Below are 21,605 nucleotides of genomic sequence, written 5' to 3'. Positions count from 1 at the left end.
AGGTCACGGTACTTTGAAGCAGAATGTGACAGTGTCCTAATAAGAACGGCATAGGCAGTCGCTTTGATTCCTTGTCTATACTAAGGGACCGAGACGATATCCACCTTGTCAGCTACAACTACTAACAAACTGCAGAAGCATGATTGGAATCATCATTTTTTCTTTATTCATCAGCTATACTGCCTACCTAGGTCTCTGTCTCATTCAACACAGGAACCGTGCGCGGAAGATTGGATTGCCATACGTCTCATTTCCTATCTCGTCGCATAATCTATTCTTCCTATCTCTCTTCGAGACTCGAATCGTTCCATATGTGATCAACACGTGGCTCCCACCCAAGTTGGCCGATTATATCTATGATAGCGGCTTCAAAACCCGCTGGATGACAAAGGACCGCCTCCACAAGAGGCATGGGGGAGTTTATATGCTTATTACACCAGCCGTCTCAACTTGCATGGTGGGCGACGCCTCAGTGGCCTCTCAGATCTGCATGTCTCGTCAGGGTTTCCCAAAACCCCACAAACAATATGGTAAATCATGTTGGCATGGCTCACGTGTTGCTGTAAAACTAATGAATAGCCACATCATAGGGGCTCTGGACATATATGGTCCCAATATTGTCACAGTAAGGTGTCCACTACATTATGTGCATTTACATCGAGTGCTCAAAAGCTCAGCTAATAAATCATAGTCCGAAGGCTCTCAATGGGCACATCTGCGTCGGCATACAGCGGCAGCGTTTAATGAGAGAACTAGCGCCCTGGTTTGGGAGGAAACAATCCGCCAGACGGACGAAATGGTGCAATATTGGAAGGATGAGCACACTCGAAGCTCTTTACAATCCGAGTTTATTCTGACAGACGCTAGAGAGGACATCTTAAAATTCACTCTCAATATTATCTGCAGTGTTGGATACGGAGTGAAGCTTCCGTTCAAACCCATCCTTGAAAATTCGACTGACAGTGCTGAAGGCTTATTCAAAGACGCCATATCACCTTCTCCAGGCTATCACTTCACATTCCGCTCTGCGATGGAGTATTTGAATAAGCACGTGACCTCGATATTTATAGCCAATGGCCTTCCCAAATGTATCCCACGGTCCATACTGCCATTCTTCAAGAAAGACTTTGATGCGTTCGACGATATAGGCAGGTATCTACGGGCTTTAGTATCGATGGCTGAGACAAAGGAAAGCCTAACACAGAATTTGATTGATGGTTTAGTCAGATCTAAACAGCAGAGAAATAAAGGCCAAGGACTCGACCCTGATCTTACGGATGATGAGATACTTGGGAACCTGTTCGTATTCACAATCGCTGGGCATGAAACCACTGCTGTTGCTCTTCGGTTTGCTCTTGTGCTCCTTGCTCTCAATCAAGATGCACAGGAGTATTTGTACGAGGGGATTCGAGAAGCAACATGTGACGAGCCTCATAACCCTGTCGAGTGGGATTACAGACGGGTTTACCCAAAGCTCGTTAGCCCTTTATGTGTAATGGTATGTGACATAGCCCACCTTTGTGATTGTCATTGTTCCGAGAATGATCACTGAGTCCATCAGCTTGAAACACTTCGGATGTATCCTCCAGTGACAACCATTCCCAGATGGACAGGAGACTCCGCAGTCGATATCACGTATCAGAACCAGTCTTATCTCCTTCCGCCGCATGTTTATATCAGCGTCAATGCTAGTGGGCTTCATTACTCCGAAGAGTACTGGGGGCCAGATGCAGCTGTGTACGATCCCAAGAGATGGGATAAGCAGAACACGGAGAGCTTCCTTGCGAAGAACGAGGGAGTGGGTCTGTCTGGACCTGGGTTAGAATATGACACAATCCATAAACCAGTCCGAGGGTCATATATTCCCTTCAGCGACGGCTTCCGGGTGTGTCTTGGCAAGAAATTCGCTCAGGTCGAGTTTGTAGTTGCCGTGGCTATTATCTTCCGTGAGTATCATGTTGTGTTGGCGAAATCCAGTGAGTGTAAGACCGAGGACGATATGCGTCGAAGGGCAGAGAAAGTTTTACAGGAAAGTACTTCGTTTATCACATTGTCAATGCGTGATGAAGTACCGCTGCTGTTCCAGAAACGGTGAGTTAGCAAGGCTTGAGAGTCATATAGCTTAGTCGTAGTTCGAATGGACAGAGGAAGTGCCATGAGTGCTTTAGGTGTCACATTTGGGTCATTTTCATACCGTCAATCACAGCCATCCTTTCTTTGGGTTTTTTTTTTTTTTTTTTTTGTTTTTTTTTTTGTTCTTTTTTTAGCTTCTTCTGGTATGAGATGTTGTTGTTGATGTCTCTGAAGGAAACATTTTGCAACAATAGTACAGCAGAATTAAGCCTCTACTTATTGTCCGCCGTATACCTTGTCGTAATAGCCACCAGTAAATAATCTCTGTGATCAATGGAAGCGACGTAACCGCGACGCTTTCGTATATAATTCGGGAGAAAGGATCGAGTAACTGCACATAGCAAGACATACGAGAGGCATTTGGACGGATAGCAAACGAGGGCGCGAACAGTATGATAGGGCATGCTATGGTCTTCTTGGCCTAACCCATGTTCTACGTCAAGTCCCATGGTTAGTAGTGGGGAGGATTGTGGTTAAGGTGGATTATGATAAATTGAATCCAAAGCCGTGAGTGGTGTTAGCAAACGTCGCCAAGCATCTCCCGCAGCCCTAAATCAGGGGTTGACGAGGCGCAGCAAGGCATCATCTGGCCGATTGCTTCAAATTACCAATTATTGGATAAATGCCAGTTCTAACAGTGGTGCAGCTTTTGGTCAGGACGAACCATGACTCGGAAGATGGCCGATGCCACTAACAGAGCCCCTTCACTGCTCCGGGCCATCGCGGTCAGTTGAGACCAAGCTCTCCAGCCTTGTCACAGATACAACGGTGATGGCACCTCTTCTTAGAGAGTCTACTAGATAAGAAATGGATGTTGTTGATGAACCATAAATTCGGAGCATAATAGAGCATGCTGAGCTCATCTTTTAGAGGATGTATGCATGCACAGGTTACTTATATCTGTCTCATGGTCATTCCATCATAAAAAACGAACAGCTTCAGTAATGTGGACGATTACAGCAAGCTTATCTGCCCTCAACAAGTTGTCATTCTCGGAGTAACTTCGCTCTTCAAATGGATATATACACAGCAGTAGCAACATCGACCTGGTGGAGATCCACCATTTTCCTCCGCTTTCCACACTAGCCAGCGCGGTGTGCTTTCGTACTAGAATATTTTCTCTTCCCAAATGGCCTATCATACTTTGTTCCAACATACTACCATTGATATAAGTGACGTCTGTGGCACTGATTATACCTGATGCCGAACTTTACACAACATAGACGCTGCACTTTCAACCGTTTAGGGCCAAGCATATGAGCAGCTAGATAGTTGGCTAATCTAGTAGAGGATGCGTCTATTATAGTACGGTATTCAATGGACTAGCATCTCAATCCGCCAAGCACTTGAGTTACAGTAGCCTCCCTCGTGTAGCGAGTAGCGTCGGTCATGCAGGGGGACTGAGCCCGTCCATCAAAATTTTCACTCTCAGTTCTACCTTCAGCCCTCTCATTTCGATAACCTGCAGACGCTCTCTTATAGACTATAATGCCACACCACCCATTTAGGAGCTCAGTAAAACATTGAAGTCCGGAATATACATTCCTTCAAGCGACACACTCTGTCCCGAAACAAAGGGTAGAGCCATGTTGACTATGGGTGGCGATGCCTATCGCGTACCGTTTGATGTAATTGACCTGGCATAGCCCCGCCATATGTCTGAGTTTAGTCAATACAGAGAGGTGGAACATTTTTGGTTGGGTATCTTGAAACAACTTAGCATGAACGGGCAAATATCCAAGCCAACACCCGCAGCGGATCTAAGTGGACCAGTCCCTTCAGCCATCTTGCACTTGGCCCACGATAGGAGTAAGCCTAATATATGTAAAGAGGATACTTGATCTTTTCATCGTAGACACGGGGAATAGTCAAGAGGGAAGGCCAAAGAAGATTGACCTTACCATGGAATCGCTGTGGTGGCTTCTACGCAGGGTTTGGAGTTCCCTCATTACCCTTTGGAATGTTCTATGGCTTCACCCTCTCTTTTCATTCTTTACTGTCTCCCTAGTCTTTCTTTTAGTATCTCTTACACAATCGTTCATTGAGTTCTCTGACAGCCTTAGAGCCCATTCACTTTCGCTAAACAATTTTTCTCCTGCCTATGTTACAGCGCTCAATGAGTCTATCCATCTTGGTCAACCGATCCAATTCAATGCTGCAGACAACAAAACTCCTCCTGCCTCCATCCCACGAATCATCCACCGAACATACAAGACAGAAGATATACCCTCTCATTGGAAAGGTACCTACGAGTCATGTCGCACGTTGAATCCCACCTACAAGCAATACTTCTGGACCGACGAGTCCTCTCGTCAGTTCATCGAAACCCATTTTGACTGGTTCCTTCCCACCTACGATGCCTACCCATACAACATTCAACGCGCTGATGCCATCCGTTATTTTCTACTGTGGCATTATGGGGGCGTGTATATCGATATGGACATAGCTTGTCGCCGACCGTTGGACCCGCTGCTGGACTTCTCTGCCTGGATGCCCAAGACCCAACCCTACGGTGTCAGTAACGACCTGATGGCGAGTACCCCAGGACATCCATTCATCACCAAAGTTGCCCTGGCTCTGCATGATCACGACGGCTTCTACCTTTCCAAGTATATCACTGTGTTTTTTACGACGGGGCCGATGTATCTCAGCAGCCTCTTGACAGAGTGGTTTCGAAAAGTGCAAAATGGCCCGGGCGAGGAAATTACCATGCCACATGGCGTTGCTATACTTCCTTCTATGATGTACGACACCACTGCGTACTCATTCTTTGGACACGCCCCAGGATCCACCTGGCATGGAAACGATGTAGCGATAGTTAGTTACATCTACAAACACTGGCGTGAGATTTGTCTTGGAGCAGTTGCAATTGGCGTGCTGGTGTTGACGTTTTATATCCTACGGGTGAGAAGACGGTCGAGATATACCTTGATATTAGATAGGCGGGATGAGGAAGCAGGCCTTTTGTGATGATTCATTTGTTTTCTCACCAGCTCAATGGAATGTGGGTGCTGTGTTCGTTCGTTCGTTCTTTCTGCTGTCTTCCTTGCTTTCCTTCACTCCATACTGCCTTGATTCATACTCTCCTTTGCCGCGCAATATACAGCGAGAAGCTTCTATTATGTTGAATATATATTCTAGAATTAGATACCCGGCGATCTACAATAAATTCTTTACACAATGGAACACTATCTTTAAAGAAGCGAAGATTAGGCCCTACAGCACCAACAAGAAGATAGGGGAGGGAGGATAATGCCTAGGTGCAACGTGTATGAGCAACACCCTAAGACAGTCCAGGCCGTTACAAGCTTCTATTTGGTGGCTTGGTACCTTGAACTTCCGTTTGCCCCATAAAAACCGATGAAACTCTTCCGCTTAGTAATTTTTCGACATCTGAGGTAGAGCTACCAACAAGAGCAAATCCCACTAGAAACAGTGACCCTAAAGCCTTATTGATTGGGACCCTTGTGGGGGTGTTGCGGGTATCGAACCCTAGAACCGTTGGGTTGGGGCCCTAAACCATCAGCCCTTGTAGGTTGACCGAAGCATCCACTCCAGCGAGGCAGTGCCGCGGTGCGGAGGGTAAAACATGCTGCGCCTCTTGGTCTTGGCCACAACTATCGGCTTTTCAGGGGCTGAAACATGGCCAAATCAATGCTTGCTGCGTTGGAGGAGTTCCCAGTGAGGTTCTTACAGAGTATAACGCTGATCTCTGAATCTCAAACTTTATCATACTGGCATTTGTATTGCTGAATGGGGGAACAGTATGTTTCAAGCGAGGTATATGTTGAGTAAGCTATATCTCAAGGTTACCAATAGGTTACTCTGCGTCTAAAGACGTACTCCGTAGTACCAAGCCAAGGGTTCAATAGTTGGATTATCTAGTGCTTGTGCGGGTATCAACTGCCGGTCGACCTGCATTTTGCTTGGGGATATGCTGGTTCTTCCACTCATCACAAGGTATAGAACATGGATATTACGAGTAGTTGAGTCGATCTATTATGGCGTGCTAAGACTCCATATGCTTCTTTCTGGAGCGAGGTACACTGAGGTCCTACCTAACCCAAGGGAAGTCGAACGATAGTTCGGACATGCCACCGACAACAGAGAGAAAGCGACCTCGTTAGGGCAAATCGATAATCCTGCCAAGCTTTCAAAGGGGCCCATCGATTCTGCCTTGACGGACCCTAATCATTAATATCGGAGGTTGCTCGCTCTTACTCTGTCCACGGCTCATGTATCGTGGCGTCCCCGCCTCCTCATTTCTGATGTAACTCTCCAGACTGCCTTGTCCCTGTCTAGGATGCATGTTTCACTTCTCCGGGGCTCTATGTAGTTCAGGTGTCCACCGACTATACTCTCTTACCTCATATGGTATATTCTGGTAGTGGAGCTATGTACTATCTTCCCTTATGGCATAGAACATGAGAGTCCAAGGATTCCCCTGCATAAACATAAAGTCTACAAGGTTAGGAAGTACTAGTAGATTCACTACAAGAATATGACTGAAGACCCATTTTCTTGGACATTATGCGTCTAGGTATAGCCACTCTGCCACCACGACATCGTCGAGATGCCTGGTATATCGCTCCTATAACCAATATCTTTTCCGGGTAAGGTAACCATTGCAAATTGCACCTTATCAAGAGTAATATCCCGCTCAATACGACAATTATCCACTCGTACTCCATCTATCGTACAGAACGACCCACGCCATCATCTGCTCTTTGCAGATCTCCTGGACTTATTGACGGTGGTGTGACCAGAGAAGGAATCGGGTGGATTTTTTTCGGAAGGGCTGTGGTTTGATCCACACAATCAATTCGATGGGGCACCGTGTCCGGAGGCACTCCGTTTTTCTCCCATTCCAAGGTTGGTTATATTTCAAATTACTCTTTGGGTTATGTAAATGCTAGTCACAGTACTCCCTGAGACCGCAATCACACTCTTATCCTGATGTTGAGAGCTCCTTAGGGCACACCATACCTTTATACATCTTTCATGCTCTGTAGTTGTAATCTCAAGTGGCACTCCATTACCTCATGCCATTTGCAAAGCTGTACTACTATTATCCTCAAGATGCATACGCTGTTAAGCAGGGTAAAGTGAGCAGGCACAGTGCGGGGCGAAGAAGACACGGTATGAGCTTGCTTCGGTCAGCTCCTTTCCCCCATGTACTCGAGAGCAGCCATATCACTCTCCAATAGAGGCTCGCCATCTGGCAGCCACTACGGAGAACATATGCAACCCTGGATTTAGCTCCCCCATGGACACCCTTGGCAATACACTGACAGAGTTTGTTGTTTAGGAAGCAGCAGAAATTTCTGACTTGCCGCGAATGTGGGAGACTAGAGCTGGATGGCTCATTGGTTTCAGAGATCTTCTGTTCTGTGCCCTCTGGGCTGATGTCCCTGCTATTAGCATGTGGGAAAAAAATTTCTGTCTTTTTCGCCTCGTTCATACGTCTCCCTTGGAGTTCCTTGAAGACTCAGCCTCATGCTTATGGAAACCTGCGATTCCTCGCCCTCTTGTGTCTTGACGGCCTACCTTACACATCTTGTAATCTATTTTACGATTGCTCTAATCCTCATAATAGTGGTTGGGTTTTCGGGGAATACCAGAGAATTTTGAATATGGAAGCAATGCCTAACTAGGTATGACAGAGCACAACTTCATACTACCACATCTGTATCTAACTCTATACGGTGTATATTAATGAGAATCATTCGCATCTACATACATACCTCGCTCCTTTCCCCAGTCATTGAGATAGTAGTCCTATCGCCACCCTTCTGTCCTCCATCTACTCCCTTCGACGCAAACCTACCACCCACCTTCGGCACCAACTCACAGCGACACGAAACCCCAAACGGTCAGCATTAAGCATATCGATACTTCGGGATATCCTCGATGAGCAGATTGTTCGATATCGAGCCGGTGAATCCCACGCCATGACGGCTGATATGAACCGAAAAACTATAGAAAAAGCCTCTTGACTTGGCCTCTATGCTGGTTTTATCTGAGCATCACGTACATAGAACGGTGGCCATAGCTACTGGCTAGTCTTCAGTCCATCGTACGTCGCCGGAGACGATGATGGGAATCTGGACTGACATTCCTGCCCACGAATATAAGGGTGTTCTGCTAGGCCATTACATGACTTGGCCGCAACCTCCGCCAGCAATGGAAATGGCAGAGAACTATTATGCTAATGGCCAATCCTTTCGAGTTATGAAGCTGCAGTACCCTCCTATCCGTTTCATTCAACACTATAGGGCCTCGGCTGCAGCACAAAACACATTGAGGATTAGATTAGACCCAGAGAGCTATCTCAGATTAAGCGCTGTATGGAGAATGAGTGCCGTCACCATTGACAGGCAGGTGGTTGAGCGTGCACATATGAGGCCATCGGGAAATGTGTCCTTCGGTTATCTTCCGTGCGCCATTCCTCTCATACGCATCGCAATCCTCCCTGACCATTTTTATAACAGTCTATAGACACTTGGTACACGCTATTTGGACAGAGAGCCGACAAAGTCTTATCTGTAGGCGTGTCGCAGAAGAAAATTTTCTGGGGGAAGGCTCAACACTACTTTGTTATCTACTGGGTGGCCACAAAGCCCAAAGGGTGTACCTAACATATCTTTTATGTAATGTTGTGTTATCTGAAGCCAATTTGTATCTATCTGTTGTATACCTTGCAGCCTGAACCAAATCATGAGTGGTTGTTCCTTGTTTAGATATCGTACTCTATTAATCTATCAGGGTATATACGTTTTTTCCTGGCTGGGTCTCTCTTGACTAAACAATCATACATGTCGAATATTCCCTTCGGTAGGCCGCGTGGGAGAGAAGAGAGTGCCCATATATATTCGAGATGCTTTCTGTCGCTTGAAATTGCAAGGGCTTTTAGTCACCTCAACAGAAACCTCGTTCAAATGAGGTTCCTTCTCCATCCTGAAATTACCCTACTAATAATACTATTACACTAACCGAACGTTCATGAACGGAAAATAAAGCATTACAGCATGCCCATAGCATGTTTAGCCAGTACCGGTTTGTTGTGGATATCGTTGCAATTGCAATCACAGAGAAAGAAATCGCGAAGGGAAATCTATTGCGGACAAATATTTTAACGCAAATCTAGTAGCATATAGTACACCAAACTAGTCATGTGGTAATAATCTATTTGCCGATCTCAACACCACCAGTGGCACCCAAGAGACGCTTGATGTCACCGTAGATGGCGAACTGACCAGCAGTCAAGGTACCAACCATGAACAGACGGGCACCAATACCGGCGTAGGAGCCACGGAAACCAAGCTCCTTACCGATCTTGATGAGACGAGAGACGGTACCCTCACCAGGCTCGCCGGGGGTCTTGTTGATCTTGCTCAGCATAGTATCGGCGGGCTGGGAGACGAGAGCGGCAGCGAAACCAGCAATGAGACCAGAGCCAAGGTTGATAGCAGTCTTAGCACCATCGGTGAGGGTCTCCTTGTCAAAGTTGCGGTAGATAGCCTCAGAAGCCTTCTCGAAAACGACGAACTTGGCCATGGTGTAGGGAACCCTGGAATTTCGATTAGACTTGGTTGCCCAAATTTGACTAGACTAGTGCAAACTTACTGCTTGAAGAGAATAGGTCCGAATCCAGAGTAGAAAGCGCCGACACCCTCGTTCTTGAGGATCTTACCGAAACCGCTCAGGAGACCGGTAGCGAAAGTAGGCTGGGAGACGAGACGGATACGGGTGGCTTCAAGAGGGCAAAGAGCGATATCGGCAAAGAACTCGGCGGTGGCGGAAGAGGCAAGGTAGACAGCGGTACGGTTGTTGGAGGCAGTCTCGTAACCGAGCTGGTTGATCCACTGCTGCTTGAAGAACTCATAACCACCGAACTTGAAAGCACCCTGAAGGAAGTAACCGGCGGCGGTAGGACCGAAACCAGTGAGGAGAGCGCCAGCACCCTCGTTGGCAATAACCTGACGGAAACCACCGATCATACCACGGTTGTAGGTGACGGGGTCAAGCTGGATTCTGGTCTTGACGCTGCACAGCAGGAAAGGAAATATCAGTACGGACAGTACAAGCGGGAATGCCGGAACAAGGCGCATTCAATGCAATTATGGCGACCCAATTGGACTTACACATCGACAGGAGTAAGAGCTCCGTGGGTGACGGAACAGCAGACAGCACCAGCGAAGGCGAATCTGGAGTAGAGAGCAAGGCCGCTGAGCTGCTGAGGAGCAGCGGGAGCGGGGGTTTCGGCTTTAGAGGACATTATATTATATGGAGAGTCGTACTCTGCTCTAAACACAAAAAGGAAAAGGGAAGAGAAGAGTGGGGAGATGGAGGGTGGAAATGTCAAGCAATTGAAGCTCAGGGATTGAGATGGAAAGAAATTGAATCCGGGAGGAGAGGATTTGAAAGGGATGGCGGTCGGCACTAGTCGCAACCCGAAAACTTTTCGCGGCCAATGCGGGTGAGGGTCGGAGGCACGATGACTTGCCACCGTTAAATCCGATCGCCCGGTCAACAGCAGAGAGATAGATATCTACCTCTTGAATTCTTATGGTTGCTTTTACAGGACTATTTATATAGTTCCTCTGACTACCAGTCTTCTTCGTTTCATTTTTCTTCAATTACTTACAGTCGACGAAAGGGATAAAAACCAGGAAAAAGCTACGTGGCCCATGTTATCATCCAGGTTTGATAGTACTGGCAATTGGTCGCCTCAGGCATTCATGACCGCCCGATGAACAGGAACGCCTACCTACTATGCCAATAGAATTACCGGAGCATTTCCATGACCGTCAGTAATCTTAGGGCAAAGAATGCACTGCGTCACAGTGTCCTATCATTTCAATAACTGTTACAACTTTTTGTCGGGCTTTACTTAATACTTTACTTAATATCTCTTGGCCATTCAGCTGTTCCCGGTTTGATATGTCATTCCCTCGGATCCCCACCCGTGACATCCCTTATGGATACCTGAGGCAGCCGCCGGGTGATTGTACAATCTTTAATTGGTGCAATATCTCTTGGGTTTCTTTCACAACTTCCAAGGTTGACTTCCAATCCACCCAAGGTTACCCAGGAAAAGGAGAAAGAAAAAACAAAGGATCTCACAACTACAGTCGAGTTTCTAATTCGTTCATTGTGGAGGGGACTACAACACTTTGCTGCTGGCACCGTGATGAACAAGTCAATTATAAACAATTCTGATCACCCATGGCGGTCAACCACGCAAAAGCTCAATCACCACCTAATCTTCAACTCGAATCGAGGGTGCCTGTTTGCTTGCTCTGATTTGTATCCACTAAACACCTGACAGCGGTTTTATCATATTTTTCAAAGTCATCCAGTATCTGGCCCGTGTTCCACACCGACTGCTTGGGTACCGAAACAGTTGATACGTCTATTGAATAGAACGGTGCATGATGACGCGCCTCTTCTATATTTGGTACCTGTCAGAAAATGAGTTTTCACTTGTTGGACTTTTCCATCAGCTTTAGTTCGTAGTCTCTCGCGGCGACTTTCTTTCTATCCAAGCCATCAATGTTACCCATCCCGTCCTGGTGTGATCCCAAAGCAAGGGATGAAAGAAGAAAATGGAAGAGGATTGAAAGTCAGTTCTCTTGCCTCTCTATAGATAAGCTGCCACTCTGTGGATACTGAATACGCGATTATGCATAGAAGAGGCACAGCATCTAGCTAAACTCCCATCATGGGATACCCCTGATAATTCGCTCATGCTACAGGGTTTCGAATGGCACGTTCCGGATGACCAAGGGCACTGGAAACGTCTTCAACGCTCACTAATGAGTCTGAAATCTATCGGTGTCGATAGTATTTGGATTCCTCCGGGATGTAAAGCAATGACCCCTTCCGGTAATGGCTATGACATCTATGATCTATACGACCTAGGGGAATTTGACCAGAAGGGATCACGATCTACAAAATGGGGTAGCAAAGCAGAACTCCAATCTCTAGCTTCTTCTGCGCGGAATCTCGGTATTGGCATTTACTGGGATGCGGTCCTTAATCACAAAGCTGGTGCAGATTACACCGAACGATTTCCGGCTGTAAAAGTGGATCCAAAAGGTATGGCCTCTATTCGTGGTGTCATTAGGCTAACTAATGCTCTTGGCTGGTACAAAAGACCGCAGTGTTGAAATCTCCGCTGTAAAGGAGATTGAGGGCTGGGTTGGATTCAGCTTCGCGGGCCGTGGCGGCATATATAGTCCCATGAAATATAGTTGGCATCATTTCAGCGGCGTTGACTGGGATGAAGCTCGGAAGAAAAATGCGATATACAAAGTCGCTAGCAAAAGATGGTCTGATGACGTGGCGCACGAGAAGGGAAACTATGACTATCTTATGTTCGCTGACCTAGATTATTCCAACCTAGAAGTTCAGAAGGACGTTCTCCGATGGGGAGAATGGATAGGAAGCCAGTTGTCTCTCTGCGGCATGAGGTTAGATGCAAGCAAACACTACTCAGCTGATTTCCAGAAGAAGTTTGTCAATCACGTTCGAGCAACCGTCGGGCCGCAGTTTTCCTTCGTTGCAGAGTACTGGAGCGGCGATGCCAGGGTTCTTATGCATTATCTGCAGAAAATGGATCATCAGCTGTCTCTGTTCGATGCTCCCTTGGTGGGGCGCTTCTCGAGGTTCTCGCGCACGGGGGGAGCAGATCTTCGCAAGATTTTCAATGATACGCTTGTAGAGACCAAGCCAGCACACGCAATTGTAAGACCCCTCTGGTTTTATCCTTCGTTTACACTATGCTTACCGCATGAGTAGACACTAGTTATGAATCATGATACGGTAAGAGAGAGACCTGTCGTGGACCAGCATCCATGGAGGTGTTAATAGATCATCCTACAGCAACCAGGACAGTCCCTAGAGGTAGGACACATGGCCCTTTTTGATCCTGAAAACAACTAATAAGCTACCCAGGCTCCGATTGCATCATTCTTCATGCCCCTCGCCTATGCTTTGATTCTACTCCGAGACAAGGGACAACCATGTATATTTTATGGAGATCTCTACGGTATCAGATGCGGTGTCAAAAATCCCATGACTCCATCCTGTGGTGGAAAGCTTCCAGTTCTTGCACGTGCTCGCAAGCTTTACGCTTACGGCGAACAATGCGACTATTTTGATCAGGCCAATTGCATCGGTGTGCATCCCTAGCAGTATTCGAGGTGCTTGGTCATTACCGCCTAACAAATAGTAGGATTCGTCCGTTATGGCAATTTGTATCACCCGTCTGGTCTAGCGTGCATCATGAGCAACGCGGGTGCGTCTCAGAAACGTATGTACGTCGGGCGGAACCATGCCAAGGAACAATGGACAGACATTTTGGGGTGGCATCCAAGGACAGTTATCATTGATAAGAAAGGGTACGGGATATTTCCTGTTTATGAAATGCAGGTTAGTGTCTGGGTCAACTCGGCCGCAGAAGGGAGAGAAAGTCTTCAGGAGCCTTTGTGAGCGCCATTTCATCCGTTCCCTCATATGTTTTCTCAACATACGTTTCTTTGAGCTAACCTATCGATAGTGAGGGAGGGATTTACGAGGATTGACCGGCCTGTCTGTCTCATACAGATATCTGACAAGGCGTATTTGACCTATTATCCGGCGGCGTTACCATTTCCTTCCACTCAATAGCTTGAGCTTGATCTATCAAAATACTATATACTAAGAGTTTTCGAATACCCATCTAGTGGTTGAAACGGGCACTTTAAGTGTACATCGATTATGGTTATCAGGCCAGTTTCTAACTTGAAAAAAACGTTGATCGCTAGCTTCTTACAGATATAACAAAGGCTTCCATCTTTTTCCCCACCTTGTTTCTAGGGTTATCACCGACTACTATGAGCACTGTTATGCTTTGCTTATATCAAGAATTGCCACGGTGTACAAATCATTACCCTTGTTTTATATAATTTTAGCTGAACTAGCGTGATAATCTGAACGCAGAATAGTGGATGATAGATCCAATTTTACGCGTACAGCTTACGATTCCACACAACATCCTCATTATCTTCCTGTGCCCCAAACAAGATTCCCTGTTGTCTCAAATTCAAAGACGGAATTCTAGCAGGTTCTACAAGCGGAAATATCCGCAGTGCCTTGTTATTTAACTTCTTTTGTGCAATTATTCCAAACCTCCTCTGGTGTCCGTTTACATTGGCAAATTCAGGGAGGTTGGCCATTACAAGCTTCCTGGTAAGTAGATATGCTCCACTATTTAAGTCAGGAGTTATCAGTTTGTTATTCGGGAATGCTTGCCATGACGTGGCTCCGTCCACCAGATTGTCTCCAAAGAAGCTACTACTCGCGCACAAGAACCCTTCAACTGCAATGATCCAAGTGTCGGATCATGCATGATATAGGTCTCGAAAATGAAGAGCCAGACATTCTCAGTTCAGTGTGGGAGCTTTCCCAAAGGGCAAGCTCGATATTCTTTGTCTTCGGCGTTCTGTCCGTTGTGACGGATCTGCTTCCGAAGGGAAAGATGTCGATGCAAGGGATTTGCGAAGTTTAACGGTAGGGGCTCCACGCAAACTAACAACCTTGGCAACTGTTCCTAAACATTCTCAAGTTCGGCTAAATCTATATGGCTTGTGTCATCATGTGAAACAAGGTATTCAGATACCACTTCAAGGTTCAAGTCACCGCAACTCGGATTGTCTGTCCGGACTATGGGTGCCATAGACAAGCTTTTCTGAGTTAAGCTTGATTTCAGTAAAAGAGCTTTGTTAATGATGATCCGTTCTTGCCATGACGAACCGCAACTCTAAGGACTTGGTAGGGCTTAGGGTGAATCACTTGGAACACGCCGATCTGCCTACTAGTTCCAAGCGCAACAGAAGGACTGAATCATGCCTTGCCTCATATGCTCTGCTCCGGTCTAGTTACTGCACGACCGTTGATCCGAGAATGATCGAGCGCTCTTCCTTGGTGGGGGGATCAACATGTTTACACAAATCCACATATTCATCGAGTAGATCATGATCCACTTCGCCTCTCTGTGCTAATAGAGGGTATCACAGGGGTATATTTGGAATAGTTGAGATTGACATAGATGACGACTCCTGTCTGTTATTTATGGCCTCCTTTGGGATCAATGGCTACGGTAGCCGTTATTTATTAAGGCATGAGTTCTCAAAGCTCCTTGGTGTCCTGGTACGGTGTAAGATCCATAGGTTAGTCGACGGTCACTATATAAAATATGCCAAACTCCTCGCTTTCAGCGAAATCATGCCCTACAAGAGAGATAATAAACGGTTTGTTTCCGAAAGTTCATCAGATCCTACGCTTGAGCTAACATGTTAACTAGAGGAAGCGATCACCTCATCAGAAAAACCATATAGCTTGTCTAGTAACGATCAAGCCAATGACTGCCATTCCTCCGACAGTCAATCAAGCACATCTTCTCGTTGGAGCTGCTGTCATATGGAATCGAAAACCGTGGTGGCCTTTGAACCACACGATCCAGATCACCCTAATAATTGGTCAAAGGTACAGTAGAACTGTCCGAAATCAAGAGCTTCCTACAGCATAATATCTCCATACTAATGGACTAGTTTTGGAAAATATTTGTGCTTGTTACTGGTGCAAATGAGGTCATGAATAGCACTGTCGGTTCCTCGGTCACAGGCGGAGCTACAAAAGCAATCGCCCAGGAATTTAGCGTGACGAATCAGCAGATCCTCGTCTTACCGATTTCTGTATTCCTCGTCGGCTATATTCTAGGGCCTCTGTTATGGGGCCCTTTTTCGGAGGCTAAGGGACGAAGGTACCCGTTATTGATAGCTTTCTTGTTATATACCGTCTTCATGATGGCATCTGCCCTGGCAAAGTCGTACCCATCTTTGCTTACCCTCAGGTTGCTCGATGGAATGGCTGCTTCTGCGCCTATCGCTATCGTTGGCGGCATCTATGCCGATATAGAGGCAGATCCTACGGCTCGTGGTCGACTCATGGCGTATTACATGACGGTAAATACCCTATCTTCAGTACCTAGTACTGTTGGTAGTATTTGTTGGGATATTAACCAACCTTCATAGGCTACAACTATTGGACCCGTCCTCGGGCCTCTAGCGTCAGGTTTCCTCGTGAGTTACGGCTGGAGATCGTGTTTTTGGTTTGGTCTCGCGTATGCAGCCATTAGTCTACCTATGGCTTTCGTGATGCCTGAAACATACGCGCCTATAATCCTTCAACAAAGAGCTAAGAGATTACGGAAGGAGACGGGTAATCCAGATATAGTATCGCCGTTGGATCTCGGTAGTCGAGATCTTAAACGAACACTCGTTATCCATTTGGCACGGCCGTTGCGAATGTTGTTCTATGAGCCCATCGTATCTTGTTCCTGTTTATACCTCGCCCTTACCTACGCAATATTTTATCTCTACTTTCAGGCCTATCCATTGGTTTTCCAGGGTTAGTGACACTTCCGCCTGCTTCCCATCCTGCTTCATGGCGACCATTCCCCGACAGATTCTCCCAGCTACAACTCACTAACCTGGAAATGAATGCAGATATCTACGGAATGGACCCAGCTAAATCTGGACTTTGCTTCCTCCCAAGTGAGTGTCATGAAGCCTGAGATCCCGAGAACAGTACTGATTCCCCAGTGCAGTCGGTGTCGGCGCTGTAGTTGCTTGCGTGATATTCATCTGGTACGACAAGTTTTTATCCCGCGCAAAAGCCCGGAATGTGAAATGGGCCCATATTGAAGAATACCGTCGTCTTCCTCTTGCTTGCCTCGGAGGGCCATTATACGTTGTAGCTATCTTCTTCATGGGCTGGACAGCTTTTCCCAGCGTTCACTGGTCGATTCCTGCATTATCGGGGATTCTGTTCGGGGCGGGATACCTGTTGAATTTTATGGCCATGGCCAACTATATGGCCGACGCGTACGAGACCTACTCTGCTAGCGCTATGTCCGCATCTGCTTGTACGCGGAGTATTTTGGGGGCTATGTTGCCTTTAGCGACCAAGCCAATGTTCGATCGCCTTGGGGTAAATTGGGCATACACTCTTGTTGGCTTTTTGAGCCTTGGAATCACCGTAATTCCATTTGTCTTCATTCGTTATGGAGCTCGTATCCGAGAGAGCAGCAAGTTCTGTCAAGAGCTCAAGCGGTTAAAGGAGACCGATGCTCAGGGACCACCAACGGATCGAAGCGTGGGAAGGTCGGGTGAGGTTTCCACGATTCATGTCGAGCCCAAGGACCTGGAGAATCAGAGCGATCGGTTGTAGCTACGCTCGTCTGACTTCGAGCGACACCCAAGTTGATGGTGTATAAAAGAAACAAAACCAATTGATCAAATTCGAGAAATTCATCTTAATTCTTTTTCTTACTCTGCTTTTTTTCCTTCCAAATCCCCCATGGTCATGAGAATTCTGGTATGTATGTGAATAGGTAGTATCTCCAGATTAGATCTTCTCTTGCACGGATTGGAGAAGTGGCAGTGATATGGAACTTACATGCTCCTTGCTCATCCTTAGTCTCGGGATGAGTGGGGAAATTTGGATTGGAGAGGGGAACTGTGGCATTCCTTCGCGATGTCGACAAAGTTAGTTACTATTTTTGTCTGCTTATCAATGTCCAAATGTTGGCTTTCGCACTGCAGGCTGATGTACCTGTGGCTGAGCAGTGCAGATTTACGAACTTCTCGCTTGCAAGTGAGATTTTCAGGTGCAAAGAATCGCAACTTAAGTGGAGAGAGCCAATCACCCCTGTTACTTGCAGATTCAAGGGCCAATCCCAGAGCACGGGCGCGGATGATTTACAATCTAAAGGGAGACCGTTTGTTTTCTTGCAGCTTCATTTAATCCCCCTGCCTCTCTCTTTTTTCCTTTCTTTTTTCTTCTTCTCTTCCTTCTTCTTCTCCGATATCGTACGGTTAAACTGTCCTATCTACCACTTATCCTCTTGATATTCTGGTTGCTGTCCTTCGTTTATCAGCATTTTGCCTTTCCCTTACGGCTTTAATCTCCCTCAATCGGTCGTTCTAATATTGTTATATATTCTTGACTTATATTAATACTATTGATTATTGCTACCAGCAGGACACCTCTGTTATCTATATCCTATGTGAGCTATTGGTCTCTTCCAGGGCCTGTATAGTATTACTAGATCATATCTCGTATATTTCGCAAGAGACGAAACATGGATTCGCCTCAATATCAGGAGCTTGGACTTGTGTCTCAGGAGCAACAGCCGACCGATCACGAAAACGTGCGAGCGACTTGGAAATTCCTGGCGGGCTTATCGTCGAACTTGACGCTGGTGGGGTATGTTTTCTTCTGCCCTCCTATGTATTCACGATCTGATGACGGACATGCCATCGCAAAGGTTTCTCGTCATGCCTCTAGCATTTGAAGACGCCAAGGATGATTCTCGTGGAGACAAGACAGGCACAGCTGTAGCAGCATTGGCATTAATCGGAAATGCATACCTTCTGTCGCTCATCTTAATCGGCGCCCAGTATCGTAAGCGTACATACTTGATTCATTCTGTCTTCCTGTAAATGCCCGACGTGTTTTTCCCCTTCTTGGATTGCAATCTCACCACCACGCAGACCTTGTCTATTCTCCAACCTCCTCGGACTGTTGAATGTCGTTCTTCATATTTTCTGTCGAAAGTTACTCCCCATCGGCCGATTGGCAACAGTGGGCATGGTTCTTGCCTCTATATTCGCAGTCGTCTACGCGTTATGCGCATTATGGGCATATGGAAGAAGCATCGCCGATGATATTCGAGTCGACGAGTCCGACCGTACAATGATCCCTTTGACGGAAGAGGAGATGCAGCGACAACAGCTCCTCCGGCTTCTTCAAGAAAATCAAGATAAAAAGCGATCGAGCTCCAAGGTTATGCAAAAGACTTTCAGGGTTAAAGTTCCGGAACACATCAATCCCGGGAAAGGATGGGATTCTTTCATGCCTCCTCCTCGCGAGAACAATTATTATAGCTGAGTTGGTCAGCCTACGTGCATATAAATGAAGCGAGGTGATGGGGTAATATACTCCGAAATATCCTGGCTCTTCCTTGACTGGTCAGCGGATCGTGTTCATCACTACCAAGCGCATACCAGGTTTCACATCTCCAGTCTCTGATCGTCTAAGGATAAGAGACTAACCAAGTATGGCTTACACGATACTTCACACCAATGTAGGCATGCAGTGCAGCACACCGTATCCGACAAGACAGAGTTCGAAAAATCTACGGGGGCTGCGAATGTGTTGGGAAGACGAAGGCCAACCAATAACGTTGATGCTGATCTACCGAGGATCTTTCTATAATCTGATACCTTCTTTCGACCCTGATCCAGATATCACATGCTTTCTGCAGTCGTGCTTACAGCAATACAGAAACTCTGTATGTCTACTCTATTCCCTAGATTAAAAAGAAGTCAGTGCTCTGTGAAGCGAGTCTTCTCGATCGTGTAGACGAGGGTATGAGAAAAGAATAGAAGAAAAGAGAAGAACAAGACTGGGTGGGTTGGGAGCAACCAAGTTGTTGGTTCACTGGTAGTTCTTCATAGCTTAGAATGCCGACGGAGATTCGGCACGCAACCATGGAAGTTGAAACAGGAACGCCTCGGTAGTTACCCGATTAGGAATCTCCTGCCCGCGTCATCCACGGAGTCAAGAAGTCCTCCCTCAACCTTTTTCCCACTCCCCCATGAATTCAATACATTGCCTCCATCGTTATTCACTGTTCATCTGATCTCCTTCTGTAGAACTATCCGGTTATCATCTAAACCCAGTCATGGCGAAAAGGGTGACTCTCTTTGAACCTCCCCCGCTAGATTCTTCCAAAGCCCCCATCGAAAATGTCTTGGAGTTAACGCCTGTGATAGATATTGGTCCGGTACGTGTGTCCAAATCCGCACCACCTACCTTGCTCTGTCTCTAACCATTCTATTCCTATCGACAGGATGTCTTTACCAATACTCGTCCTCTCTGGCACCCACCTGGCGCGCGGGGCATCTACGGTGGTGCGGCAATCGCCCAGTCACTCGCCGCAGCGATGCGGACGGTTCCGTCGGATTTCGCCGTCCACAGCATGCACTGCTATTTCGTCCTCGCAGGCGATTCCGAGATCCCCATTCTATACCATGTTGAGCGAGTGCGCGATGGCAGGAGCTTCATCACGCGCACTGTTCAAGCCAGGCAACGCGGTCGACCGATTTTCACCACCACCTTGAGTTTCAGCAGGGCCAACAGTGGTGGGAAGAAGAAGCTGGAGCATGCGAAGTCAATGCCTGTTGTCACGCTGCCAGACGATTCTTCTGCGGATGCACAGAGGAAGCTTTATAACGTTGGAGGCGGGCCATTCGAGTCGCACAAACTCGGGACTGTGAACCGTAAGCATCATGACCTGCGTGCTATGCTACAAGTGGGATGAAGTTCCAGTCATGCTAACGGGCCCAGGGGATTCGTCAAAGCCGGAGGAGAAGCGAATCCGACGCTGCATGCGCGCACGAGGAAACATCTCCGAGGCCGGCGGCCACCACGCCCATCTTTCCGCCCTCGCCTATGTGACCGATAGTTATTTTGTCGGAACTGTATCGCGCGTCCATGACATCCCTCGATTTGCCTCCCCCGCCGAACTCAAGGCAGCCCTAAACGCACTCAAGAACCCATCCGACTTAGATGATGACGAAATCTCACGAGCGTTTAAGGAGTTGAAGGACGAAGAAGCCGCTGAATTGCGCCGTCGGTTGGAGGGCGCCCTCAGCAAAGCCGAGGACCCGAAGAACAAACACAACCATAAAGAGGTCGGCATGATGGTCAGTCTTGATCATTCGATTTACTTCCACAATCCTTGGGCGTTTCGCGCAGACGAGTGGATGGTCACGGAGATGGAGAGCCCTTGGGCTGGCGAGGGGAGGGGTTTGGTCCTCCAGAATATCTGGTCTAAAGATGGAACATTAATCGCCACCTGCACGCAAGAGGTATGCTCCCTATCATTCGTTTGTTGATTCCCGGTCTGTTGTCGAATGCGATTCACTAATGCATGGTCGGTATAGGGTGTTGTAAGGTTAAAACAAGATGAGCCGCCTCGGTCAAAGATATAGACCGCTGCACTGCATTGAACAACACCAAATACCCTTTCATCTTGTTGGCGATACATATTTCTGAACTAGACTTTTCCGTTTGCTTTTTGGTTATAATACATTATTGCATAGACATTCATCACATATATCCTTTCGGGTGCTTCCTGTCCCCCAGTCTACATTTGTATACATCATTCTTTGTACATACGTTTGAATTGATCACTTCGGCTTATCTTTGAGGTGTTGAAATCGATCTTCTTTCATATATATCTTGCAGCTATAGCATACATGGATTGAACAATTCTCGTCTGCCCATCATGAAATCACGGTGGCAAAAGGAAGAAGAGAAGAGAAAAGGAAAAGAAAAAACGAAGCAACCATGACAGC

At 46.9% G+C, this 21,605-nt stretch overlaps 7 protein-coding genes across 7 annotated transcripts; 6 read left to right on the top strand and 1 right to left on the bottom strand.

Moving 5' to 3' along the window:
- Window positions 1-139: 139 nt before the first annotated feature.
- Window positions 140-2,095, top strand: ANOM_003542 (cytochrome P450; the record flags this gene model as incomplete). The annotated part of the gene is made up of 4 exons (XM_015548799.1): window positions 140-530; window positions 591-625; window positions 692-1,498; window positions 1,562-2,095. 4 exons carry the CDS (start codon window positions 140-142, stop codon window positions 2,093-2,095), a joined length of 1,767 nt encoding a protein of 588 aa, XP_015409528.1.
- Window positions 2,096-3,854: 1,759 nt separating this feature from the next.
- Window positions 3,855-5,103, top strand: ANOM_003541 (glycosyltransferase family 32 protein; the record flags this gene model as incomplete). The annotated part of the gene is made up of 2 exons (XM_015548798.1): window positions 3,855-3,942; window positions 4,244-5,103. 2 exons carry the CDS (start codon window positions 3,855-3,857, stop codon window positions 5,101-5,103), a joined length of 948 nt encoding a protein of 315 aa, XP_015409529.1.
- Window positions 5,104-9,115: 4,012 nt separating this feature from the next.
- ANOM_003540 (putative mitochondrial phosphate carrier protein (Mir1)) lies at window positions 9,116-10,544 on the bottom strand (the record flags this gene model as incomplete). Its single annotated transcript, XM_015548797.1, has 3 exons — window positions 9,116-9,703; window positions 9,760-10,179; window positions 10,278-10,544. Coding segments are annotated over 3 exons (1,041 nt in total), but the record flags the coding sequence as incomplete, so codon positions are not given.
- A 1,338-nt stretch (window positions 10,545-11,882) lies between these two features.
- ANOM_003539 (alpha-amylase) lies at window positions 11,883-13,721 on the top strand (the record flags this gene model as incomplete). Its single annotated transcript, XM_015548796.1, has 7 exons — window positions 11,883-12,234; window positions 12,293-12,882; window positions 12,937-12,960; window positions 13,021-13,041; window positions 13,093-13,315; window positions 13,373-13,625; window positions 13,697-13,721. 7 exons carry the CDS (start codon window positions 11,883-11,885, stop codon window positions 13,719-13,721), a joined length of 1,488 nt encoding a protein of 495 aa, XP_015409508.1.
- Window positions 13,722-15,597: 1,876 nt separating this feature from the next.
- ANOM_003538 (MFS transporter) lies at window positions 15,598-17,409 on the top strand (the record flags this gene model as incomplete). The annotated part of the gene is made up of 5 exons (XM_015548795.1): window positions 15,598-15,663; window positions 15,729-16,142; window positions 16,212-16,587; window positions 16,686-16,733; window positions 16,787-17,409. 5 exons carry the CDS (start codon window positions 15,598-15,600, stop codon window positions 17,407-17,409), a joined length of 1,527 nt encoding a protein of 508 aa, XP_015409507.1.
- An 891-nt stretch (window positions 17,410-18,300) lies between these two features.
- ANOM_003537 (uncharacterized protein) lies at window positions 18,301-19,131 on the top strand (the record flags this gene model as incomplete). Its single annotated transcript, XM_015548794.1, has 3 exons — window positions 18,301-18,447; window positions 18,509-18,679; window positions 18,735-19,131. The coding sequence occupies exons 1-3, from the start codon at window positions 18,323-18,325 to the stop codon at window positions 19,129-19,131; spliced, it is 693 nt and encodes a 230-aa protein (XP_015409509.1). The 5' UTR covers window positions 18,301-18,322.
- Window positions 19,132-19,927: 796 nt separating this feature from the next.
- ANOM_003536 (acyl-CoA thioesterase II) lies at window positions 19,928-21,239 on the top strand (the record flags this gene model as incomplete). Its single annotated transcript, XM_015548793.1, has 4 exons — window positions 19,928-20,029; window positions 20,096-20,525; window positions 20,593-21,116; window positions 21,192-21,239. The coding sequence occupies 4 exons, from the start codon at window positions 19,928-19,930 to the stop codon at window positions 21,237-21,239; spliced, it is 1,104 nt and encodes a 367-aa protein (XP_015409520.1).
- Between the last annotated feature and the right edge of the window lie 366 nt (window positions 21,240-21,605).

Source organism: Aspergillus nomiae, assembly GCF_001204775.2.
Source record: "Aspergillus nomiae NRRL 13137 chromosome Unknown contig00049, whole genome shotgun sequence".
Taxonomy (NCBI): Eukaryota; Fungi; Ascomycota; class Eurotiomycetes; order Eurotiales; family Aspergillaceae; genus Aspergillus; species Aspergillus nomiae.
The sequence above is the reverse complement of the archived record's forward strand: the minus strand, read 5'-3'. Positions and strand labels throughout refer to the sequence as shown.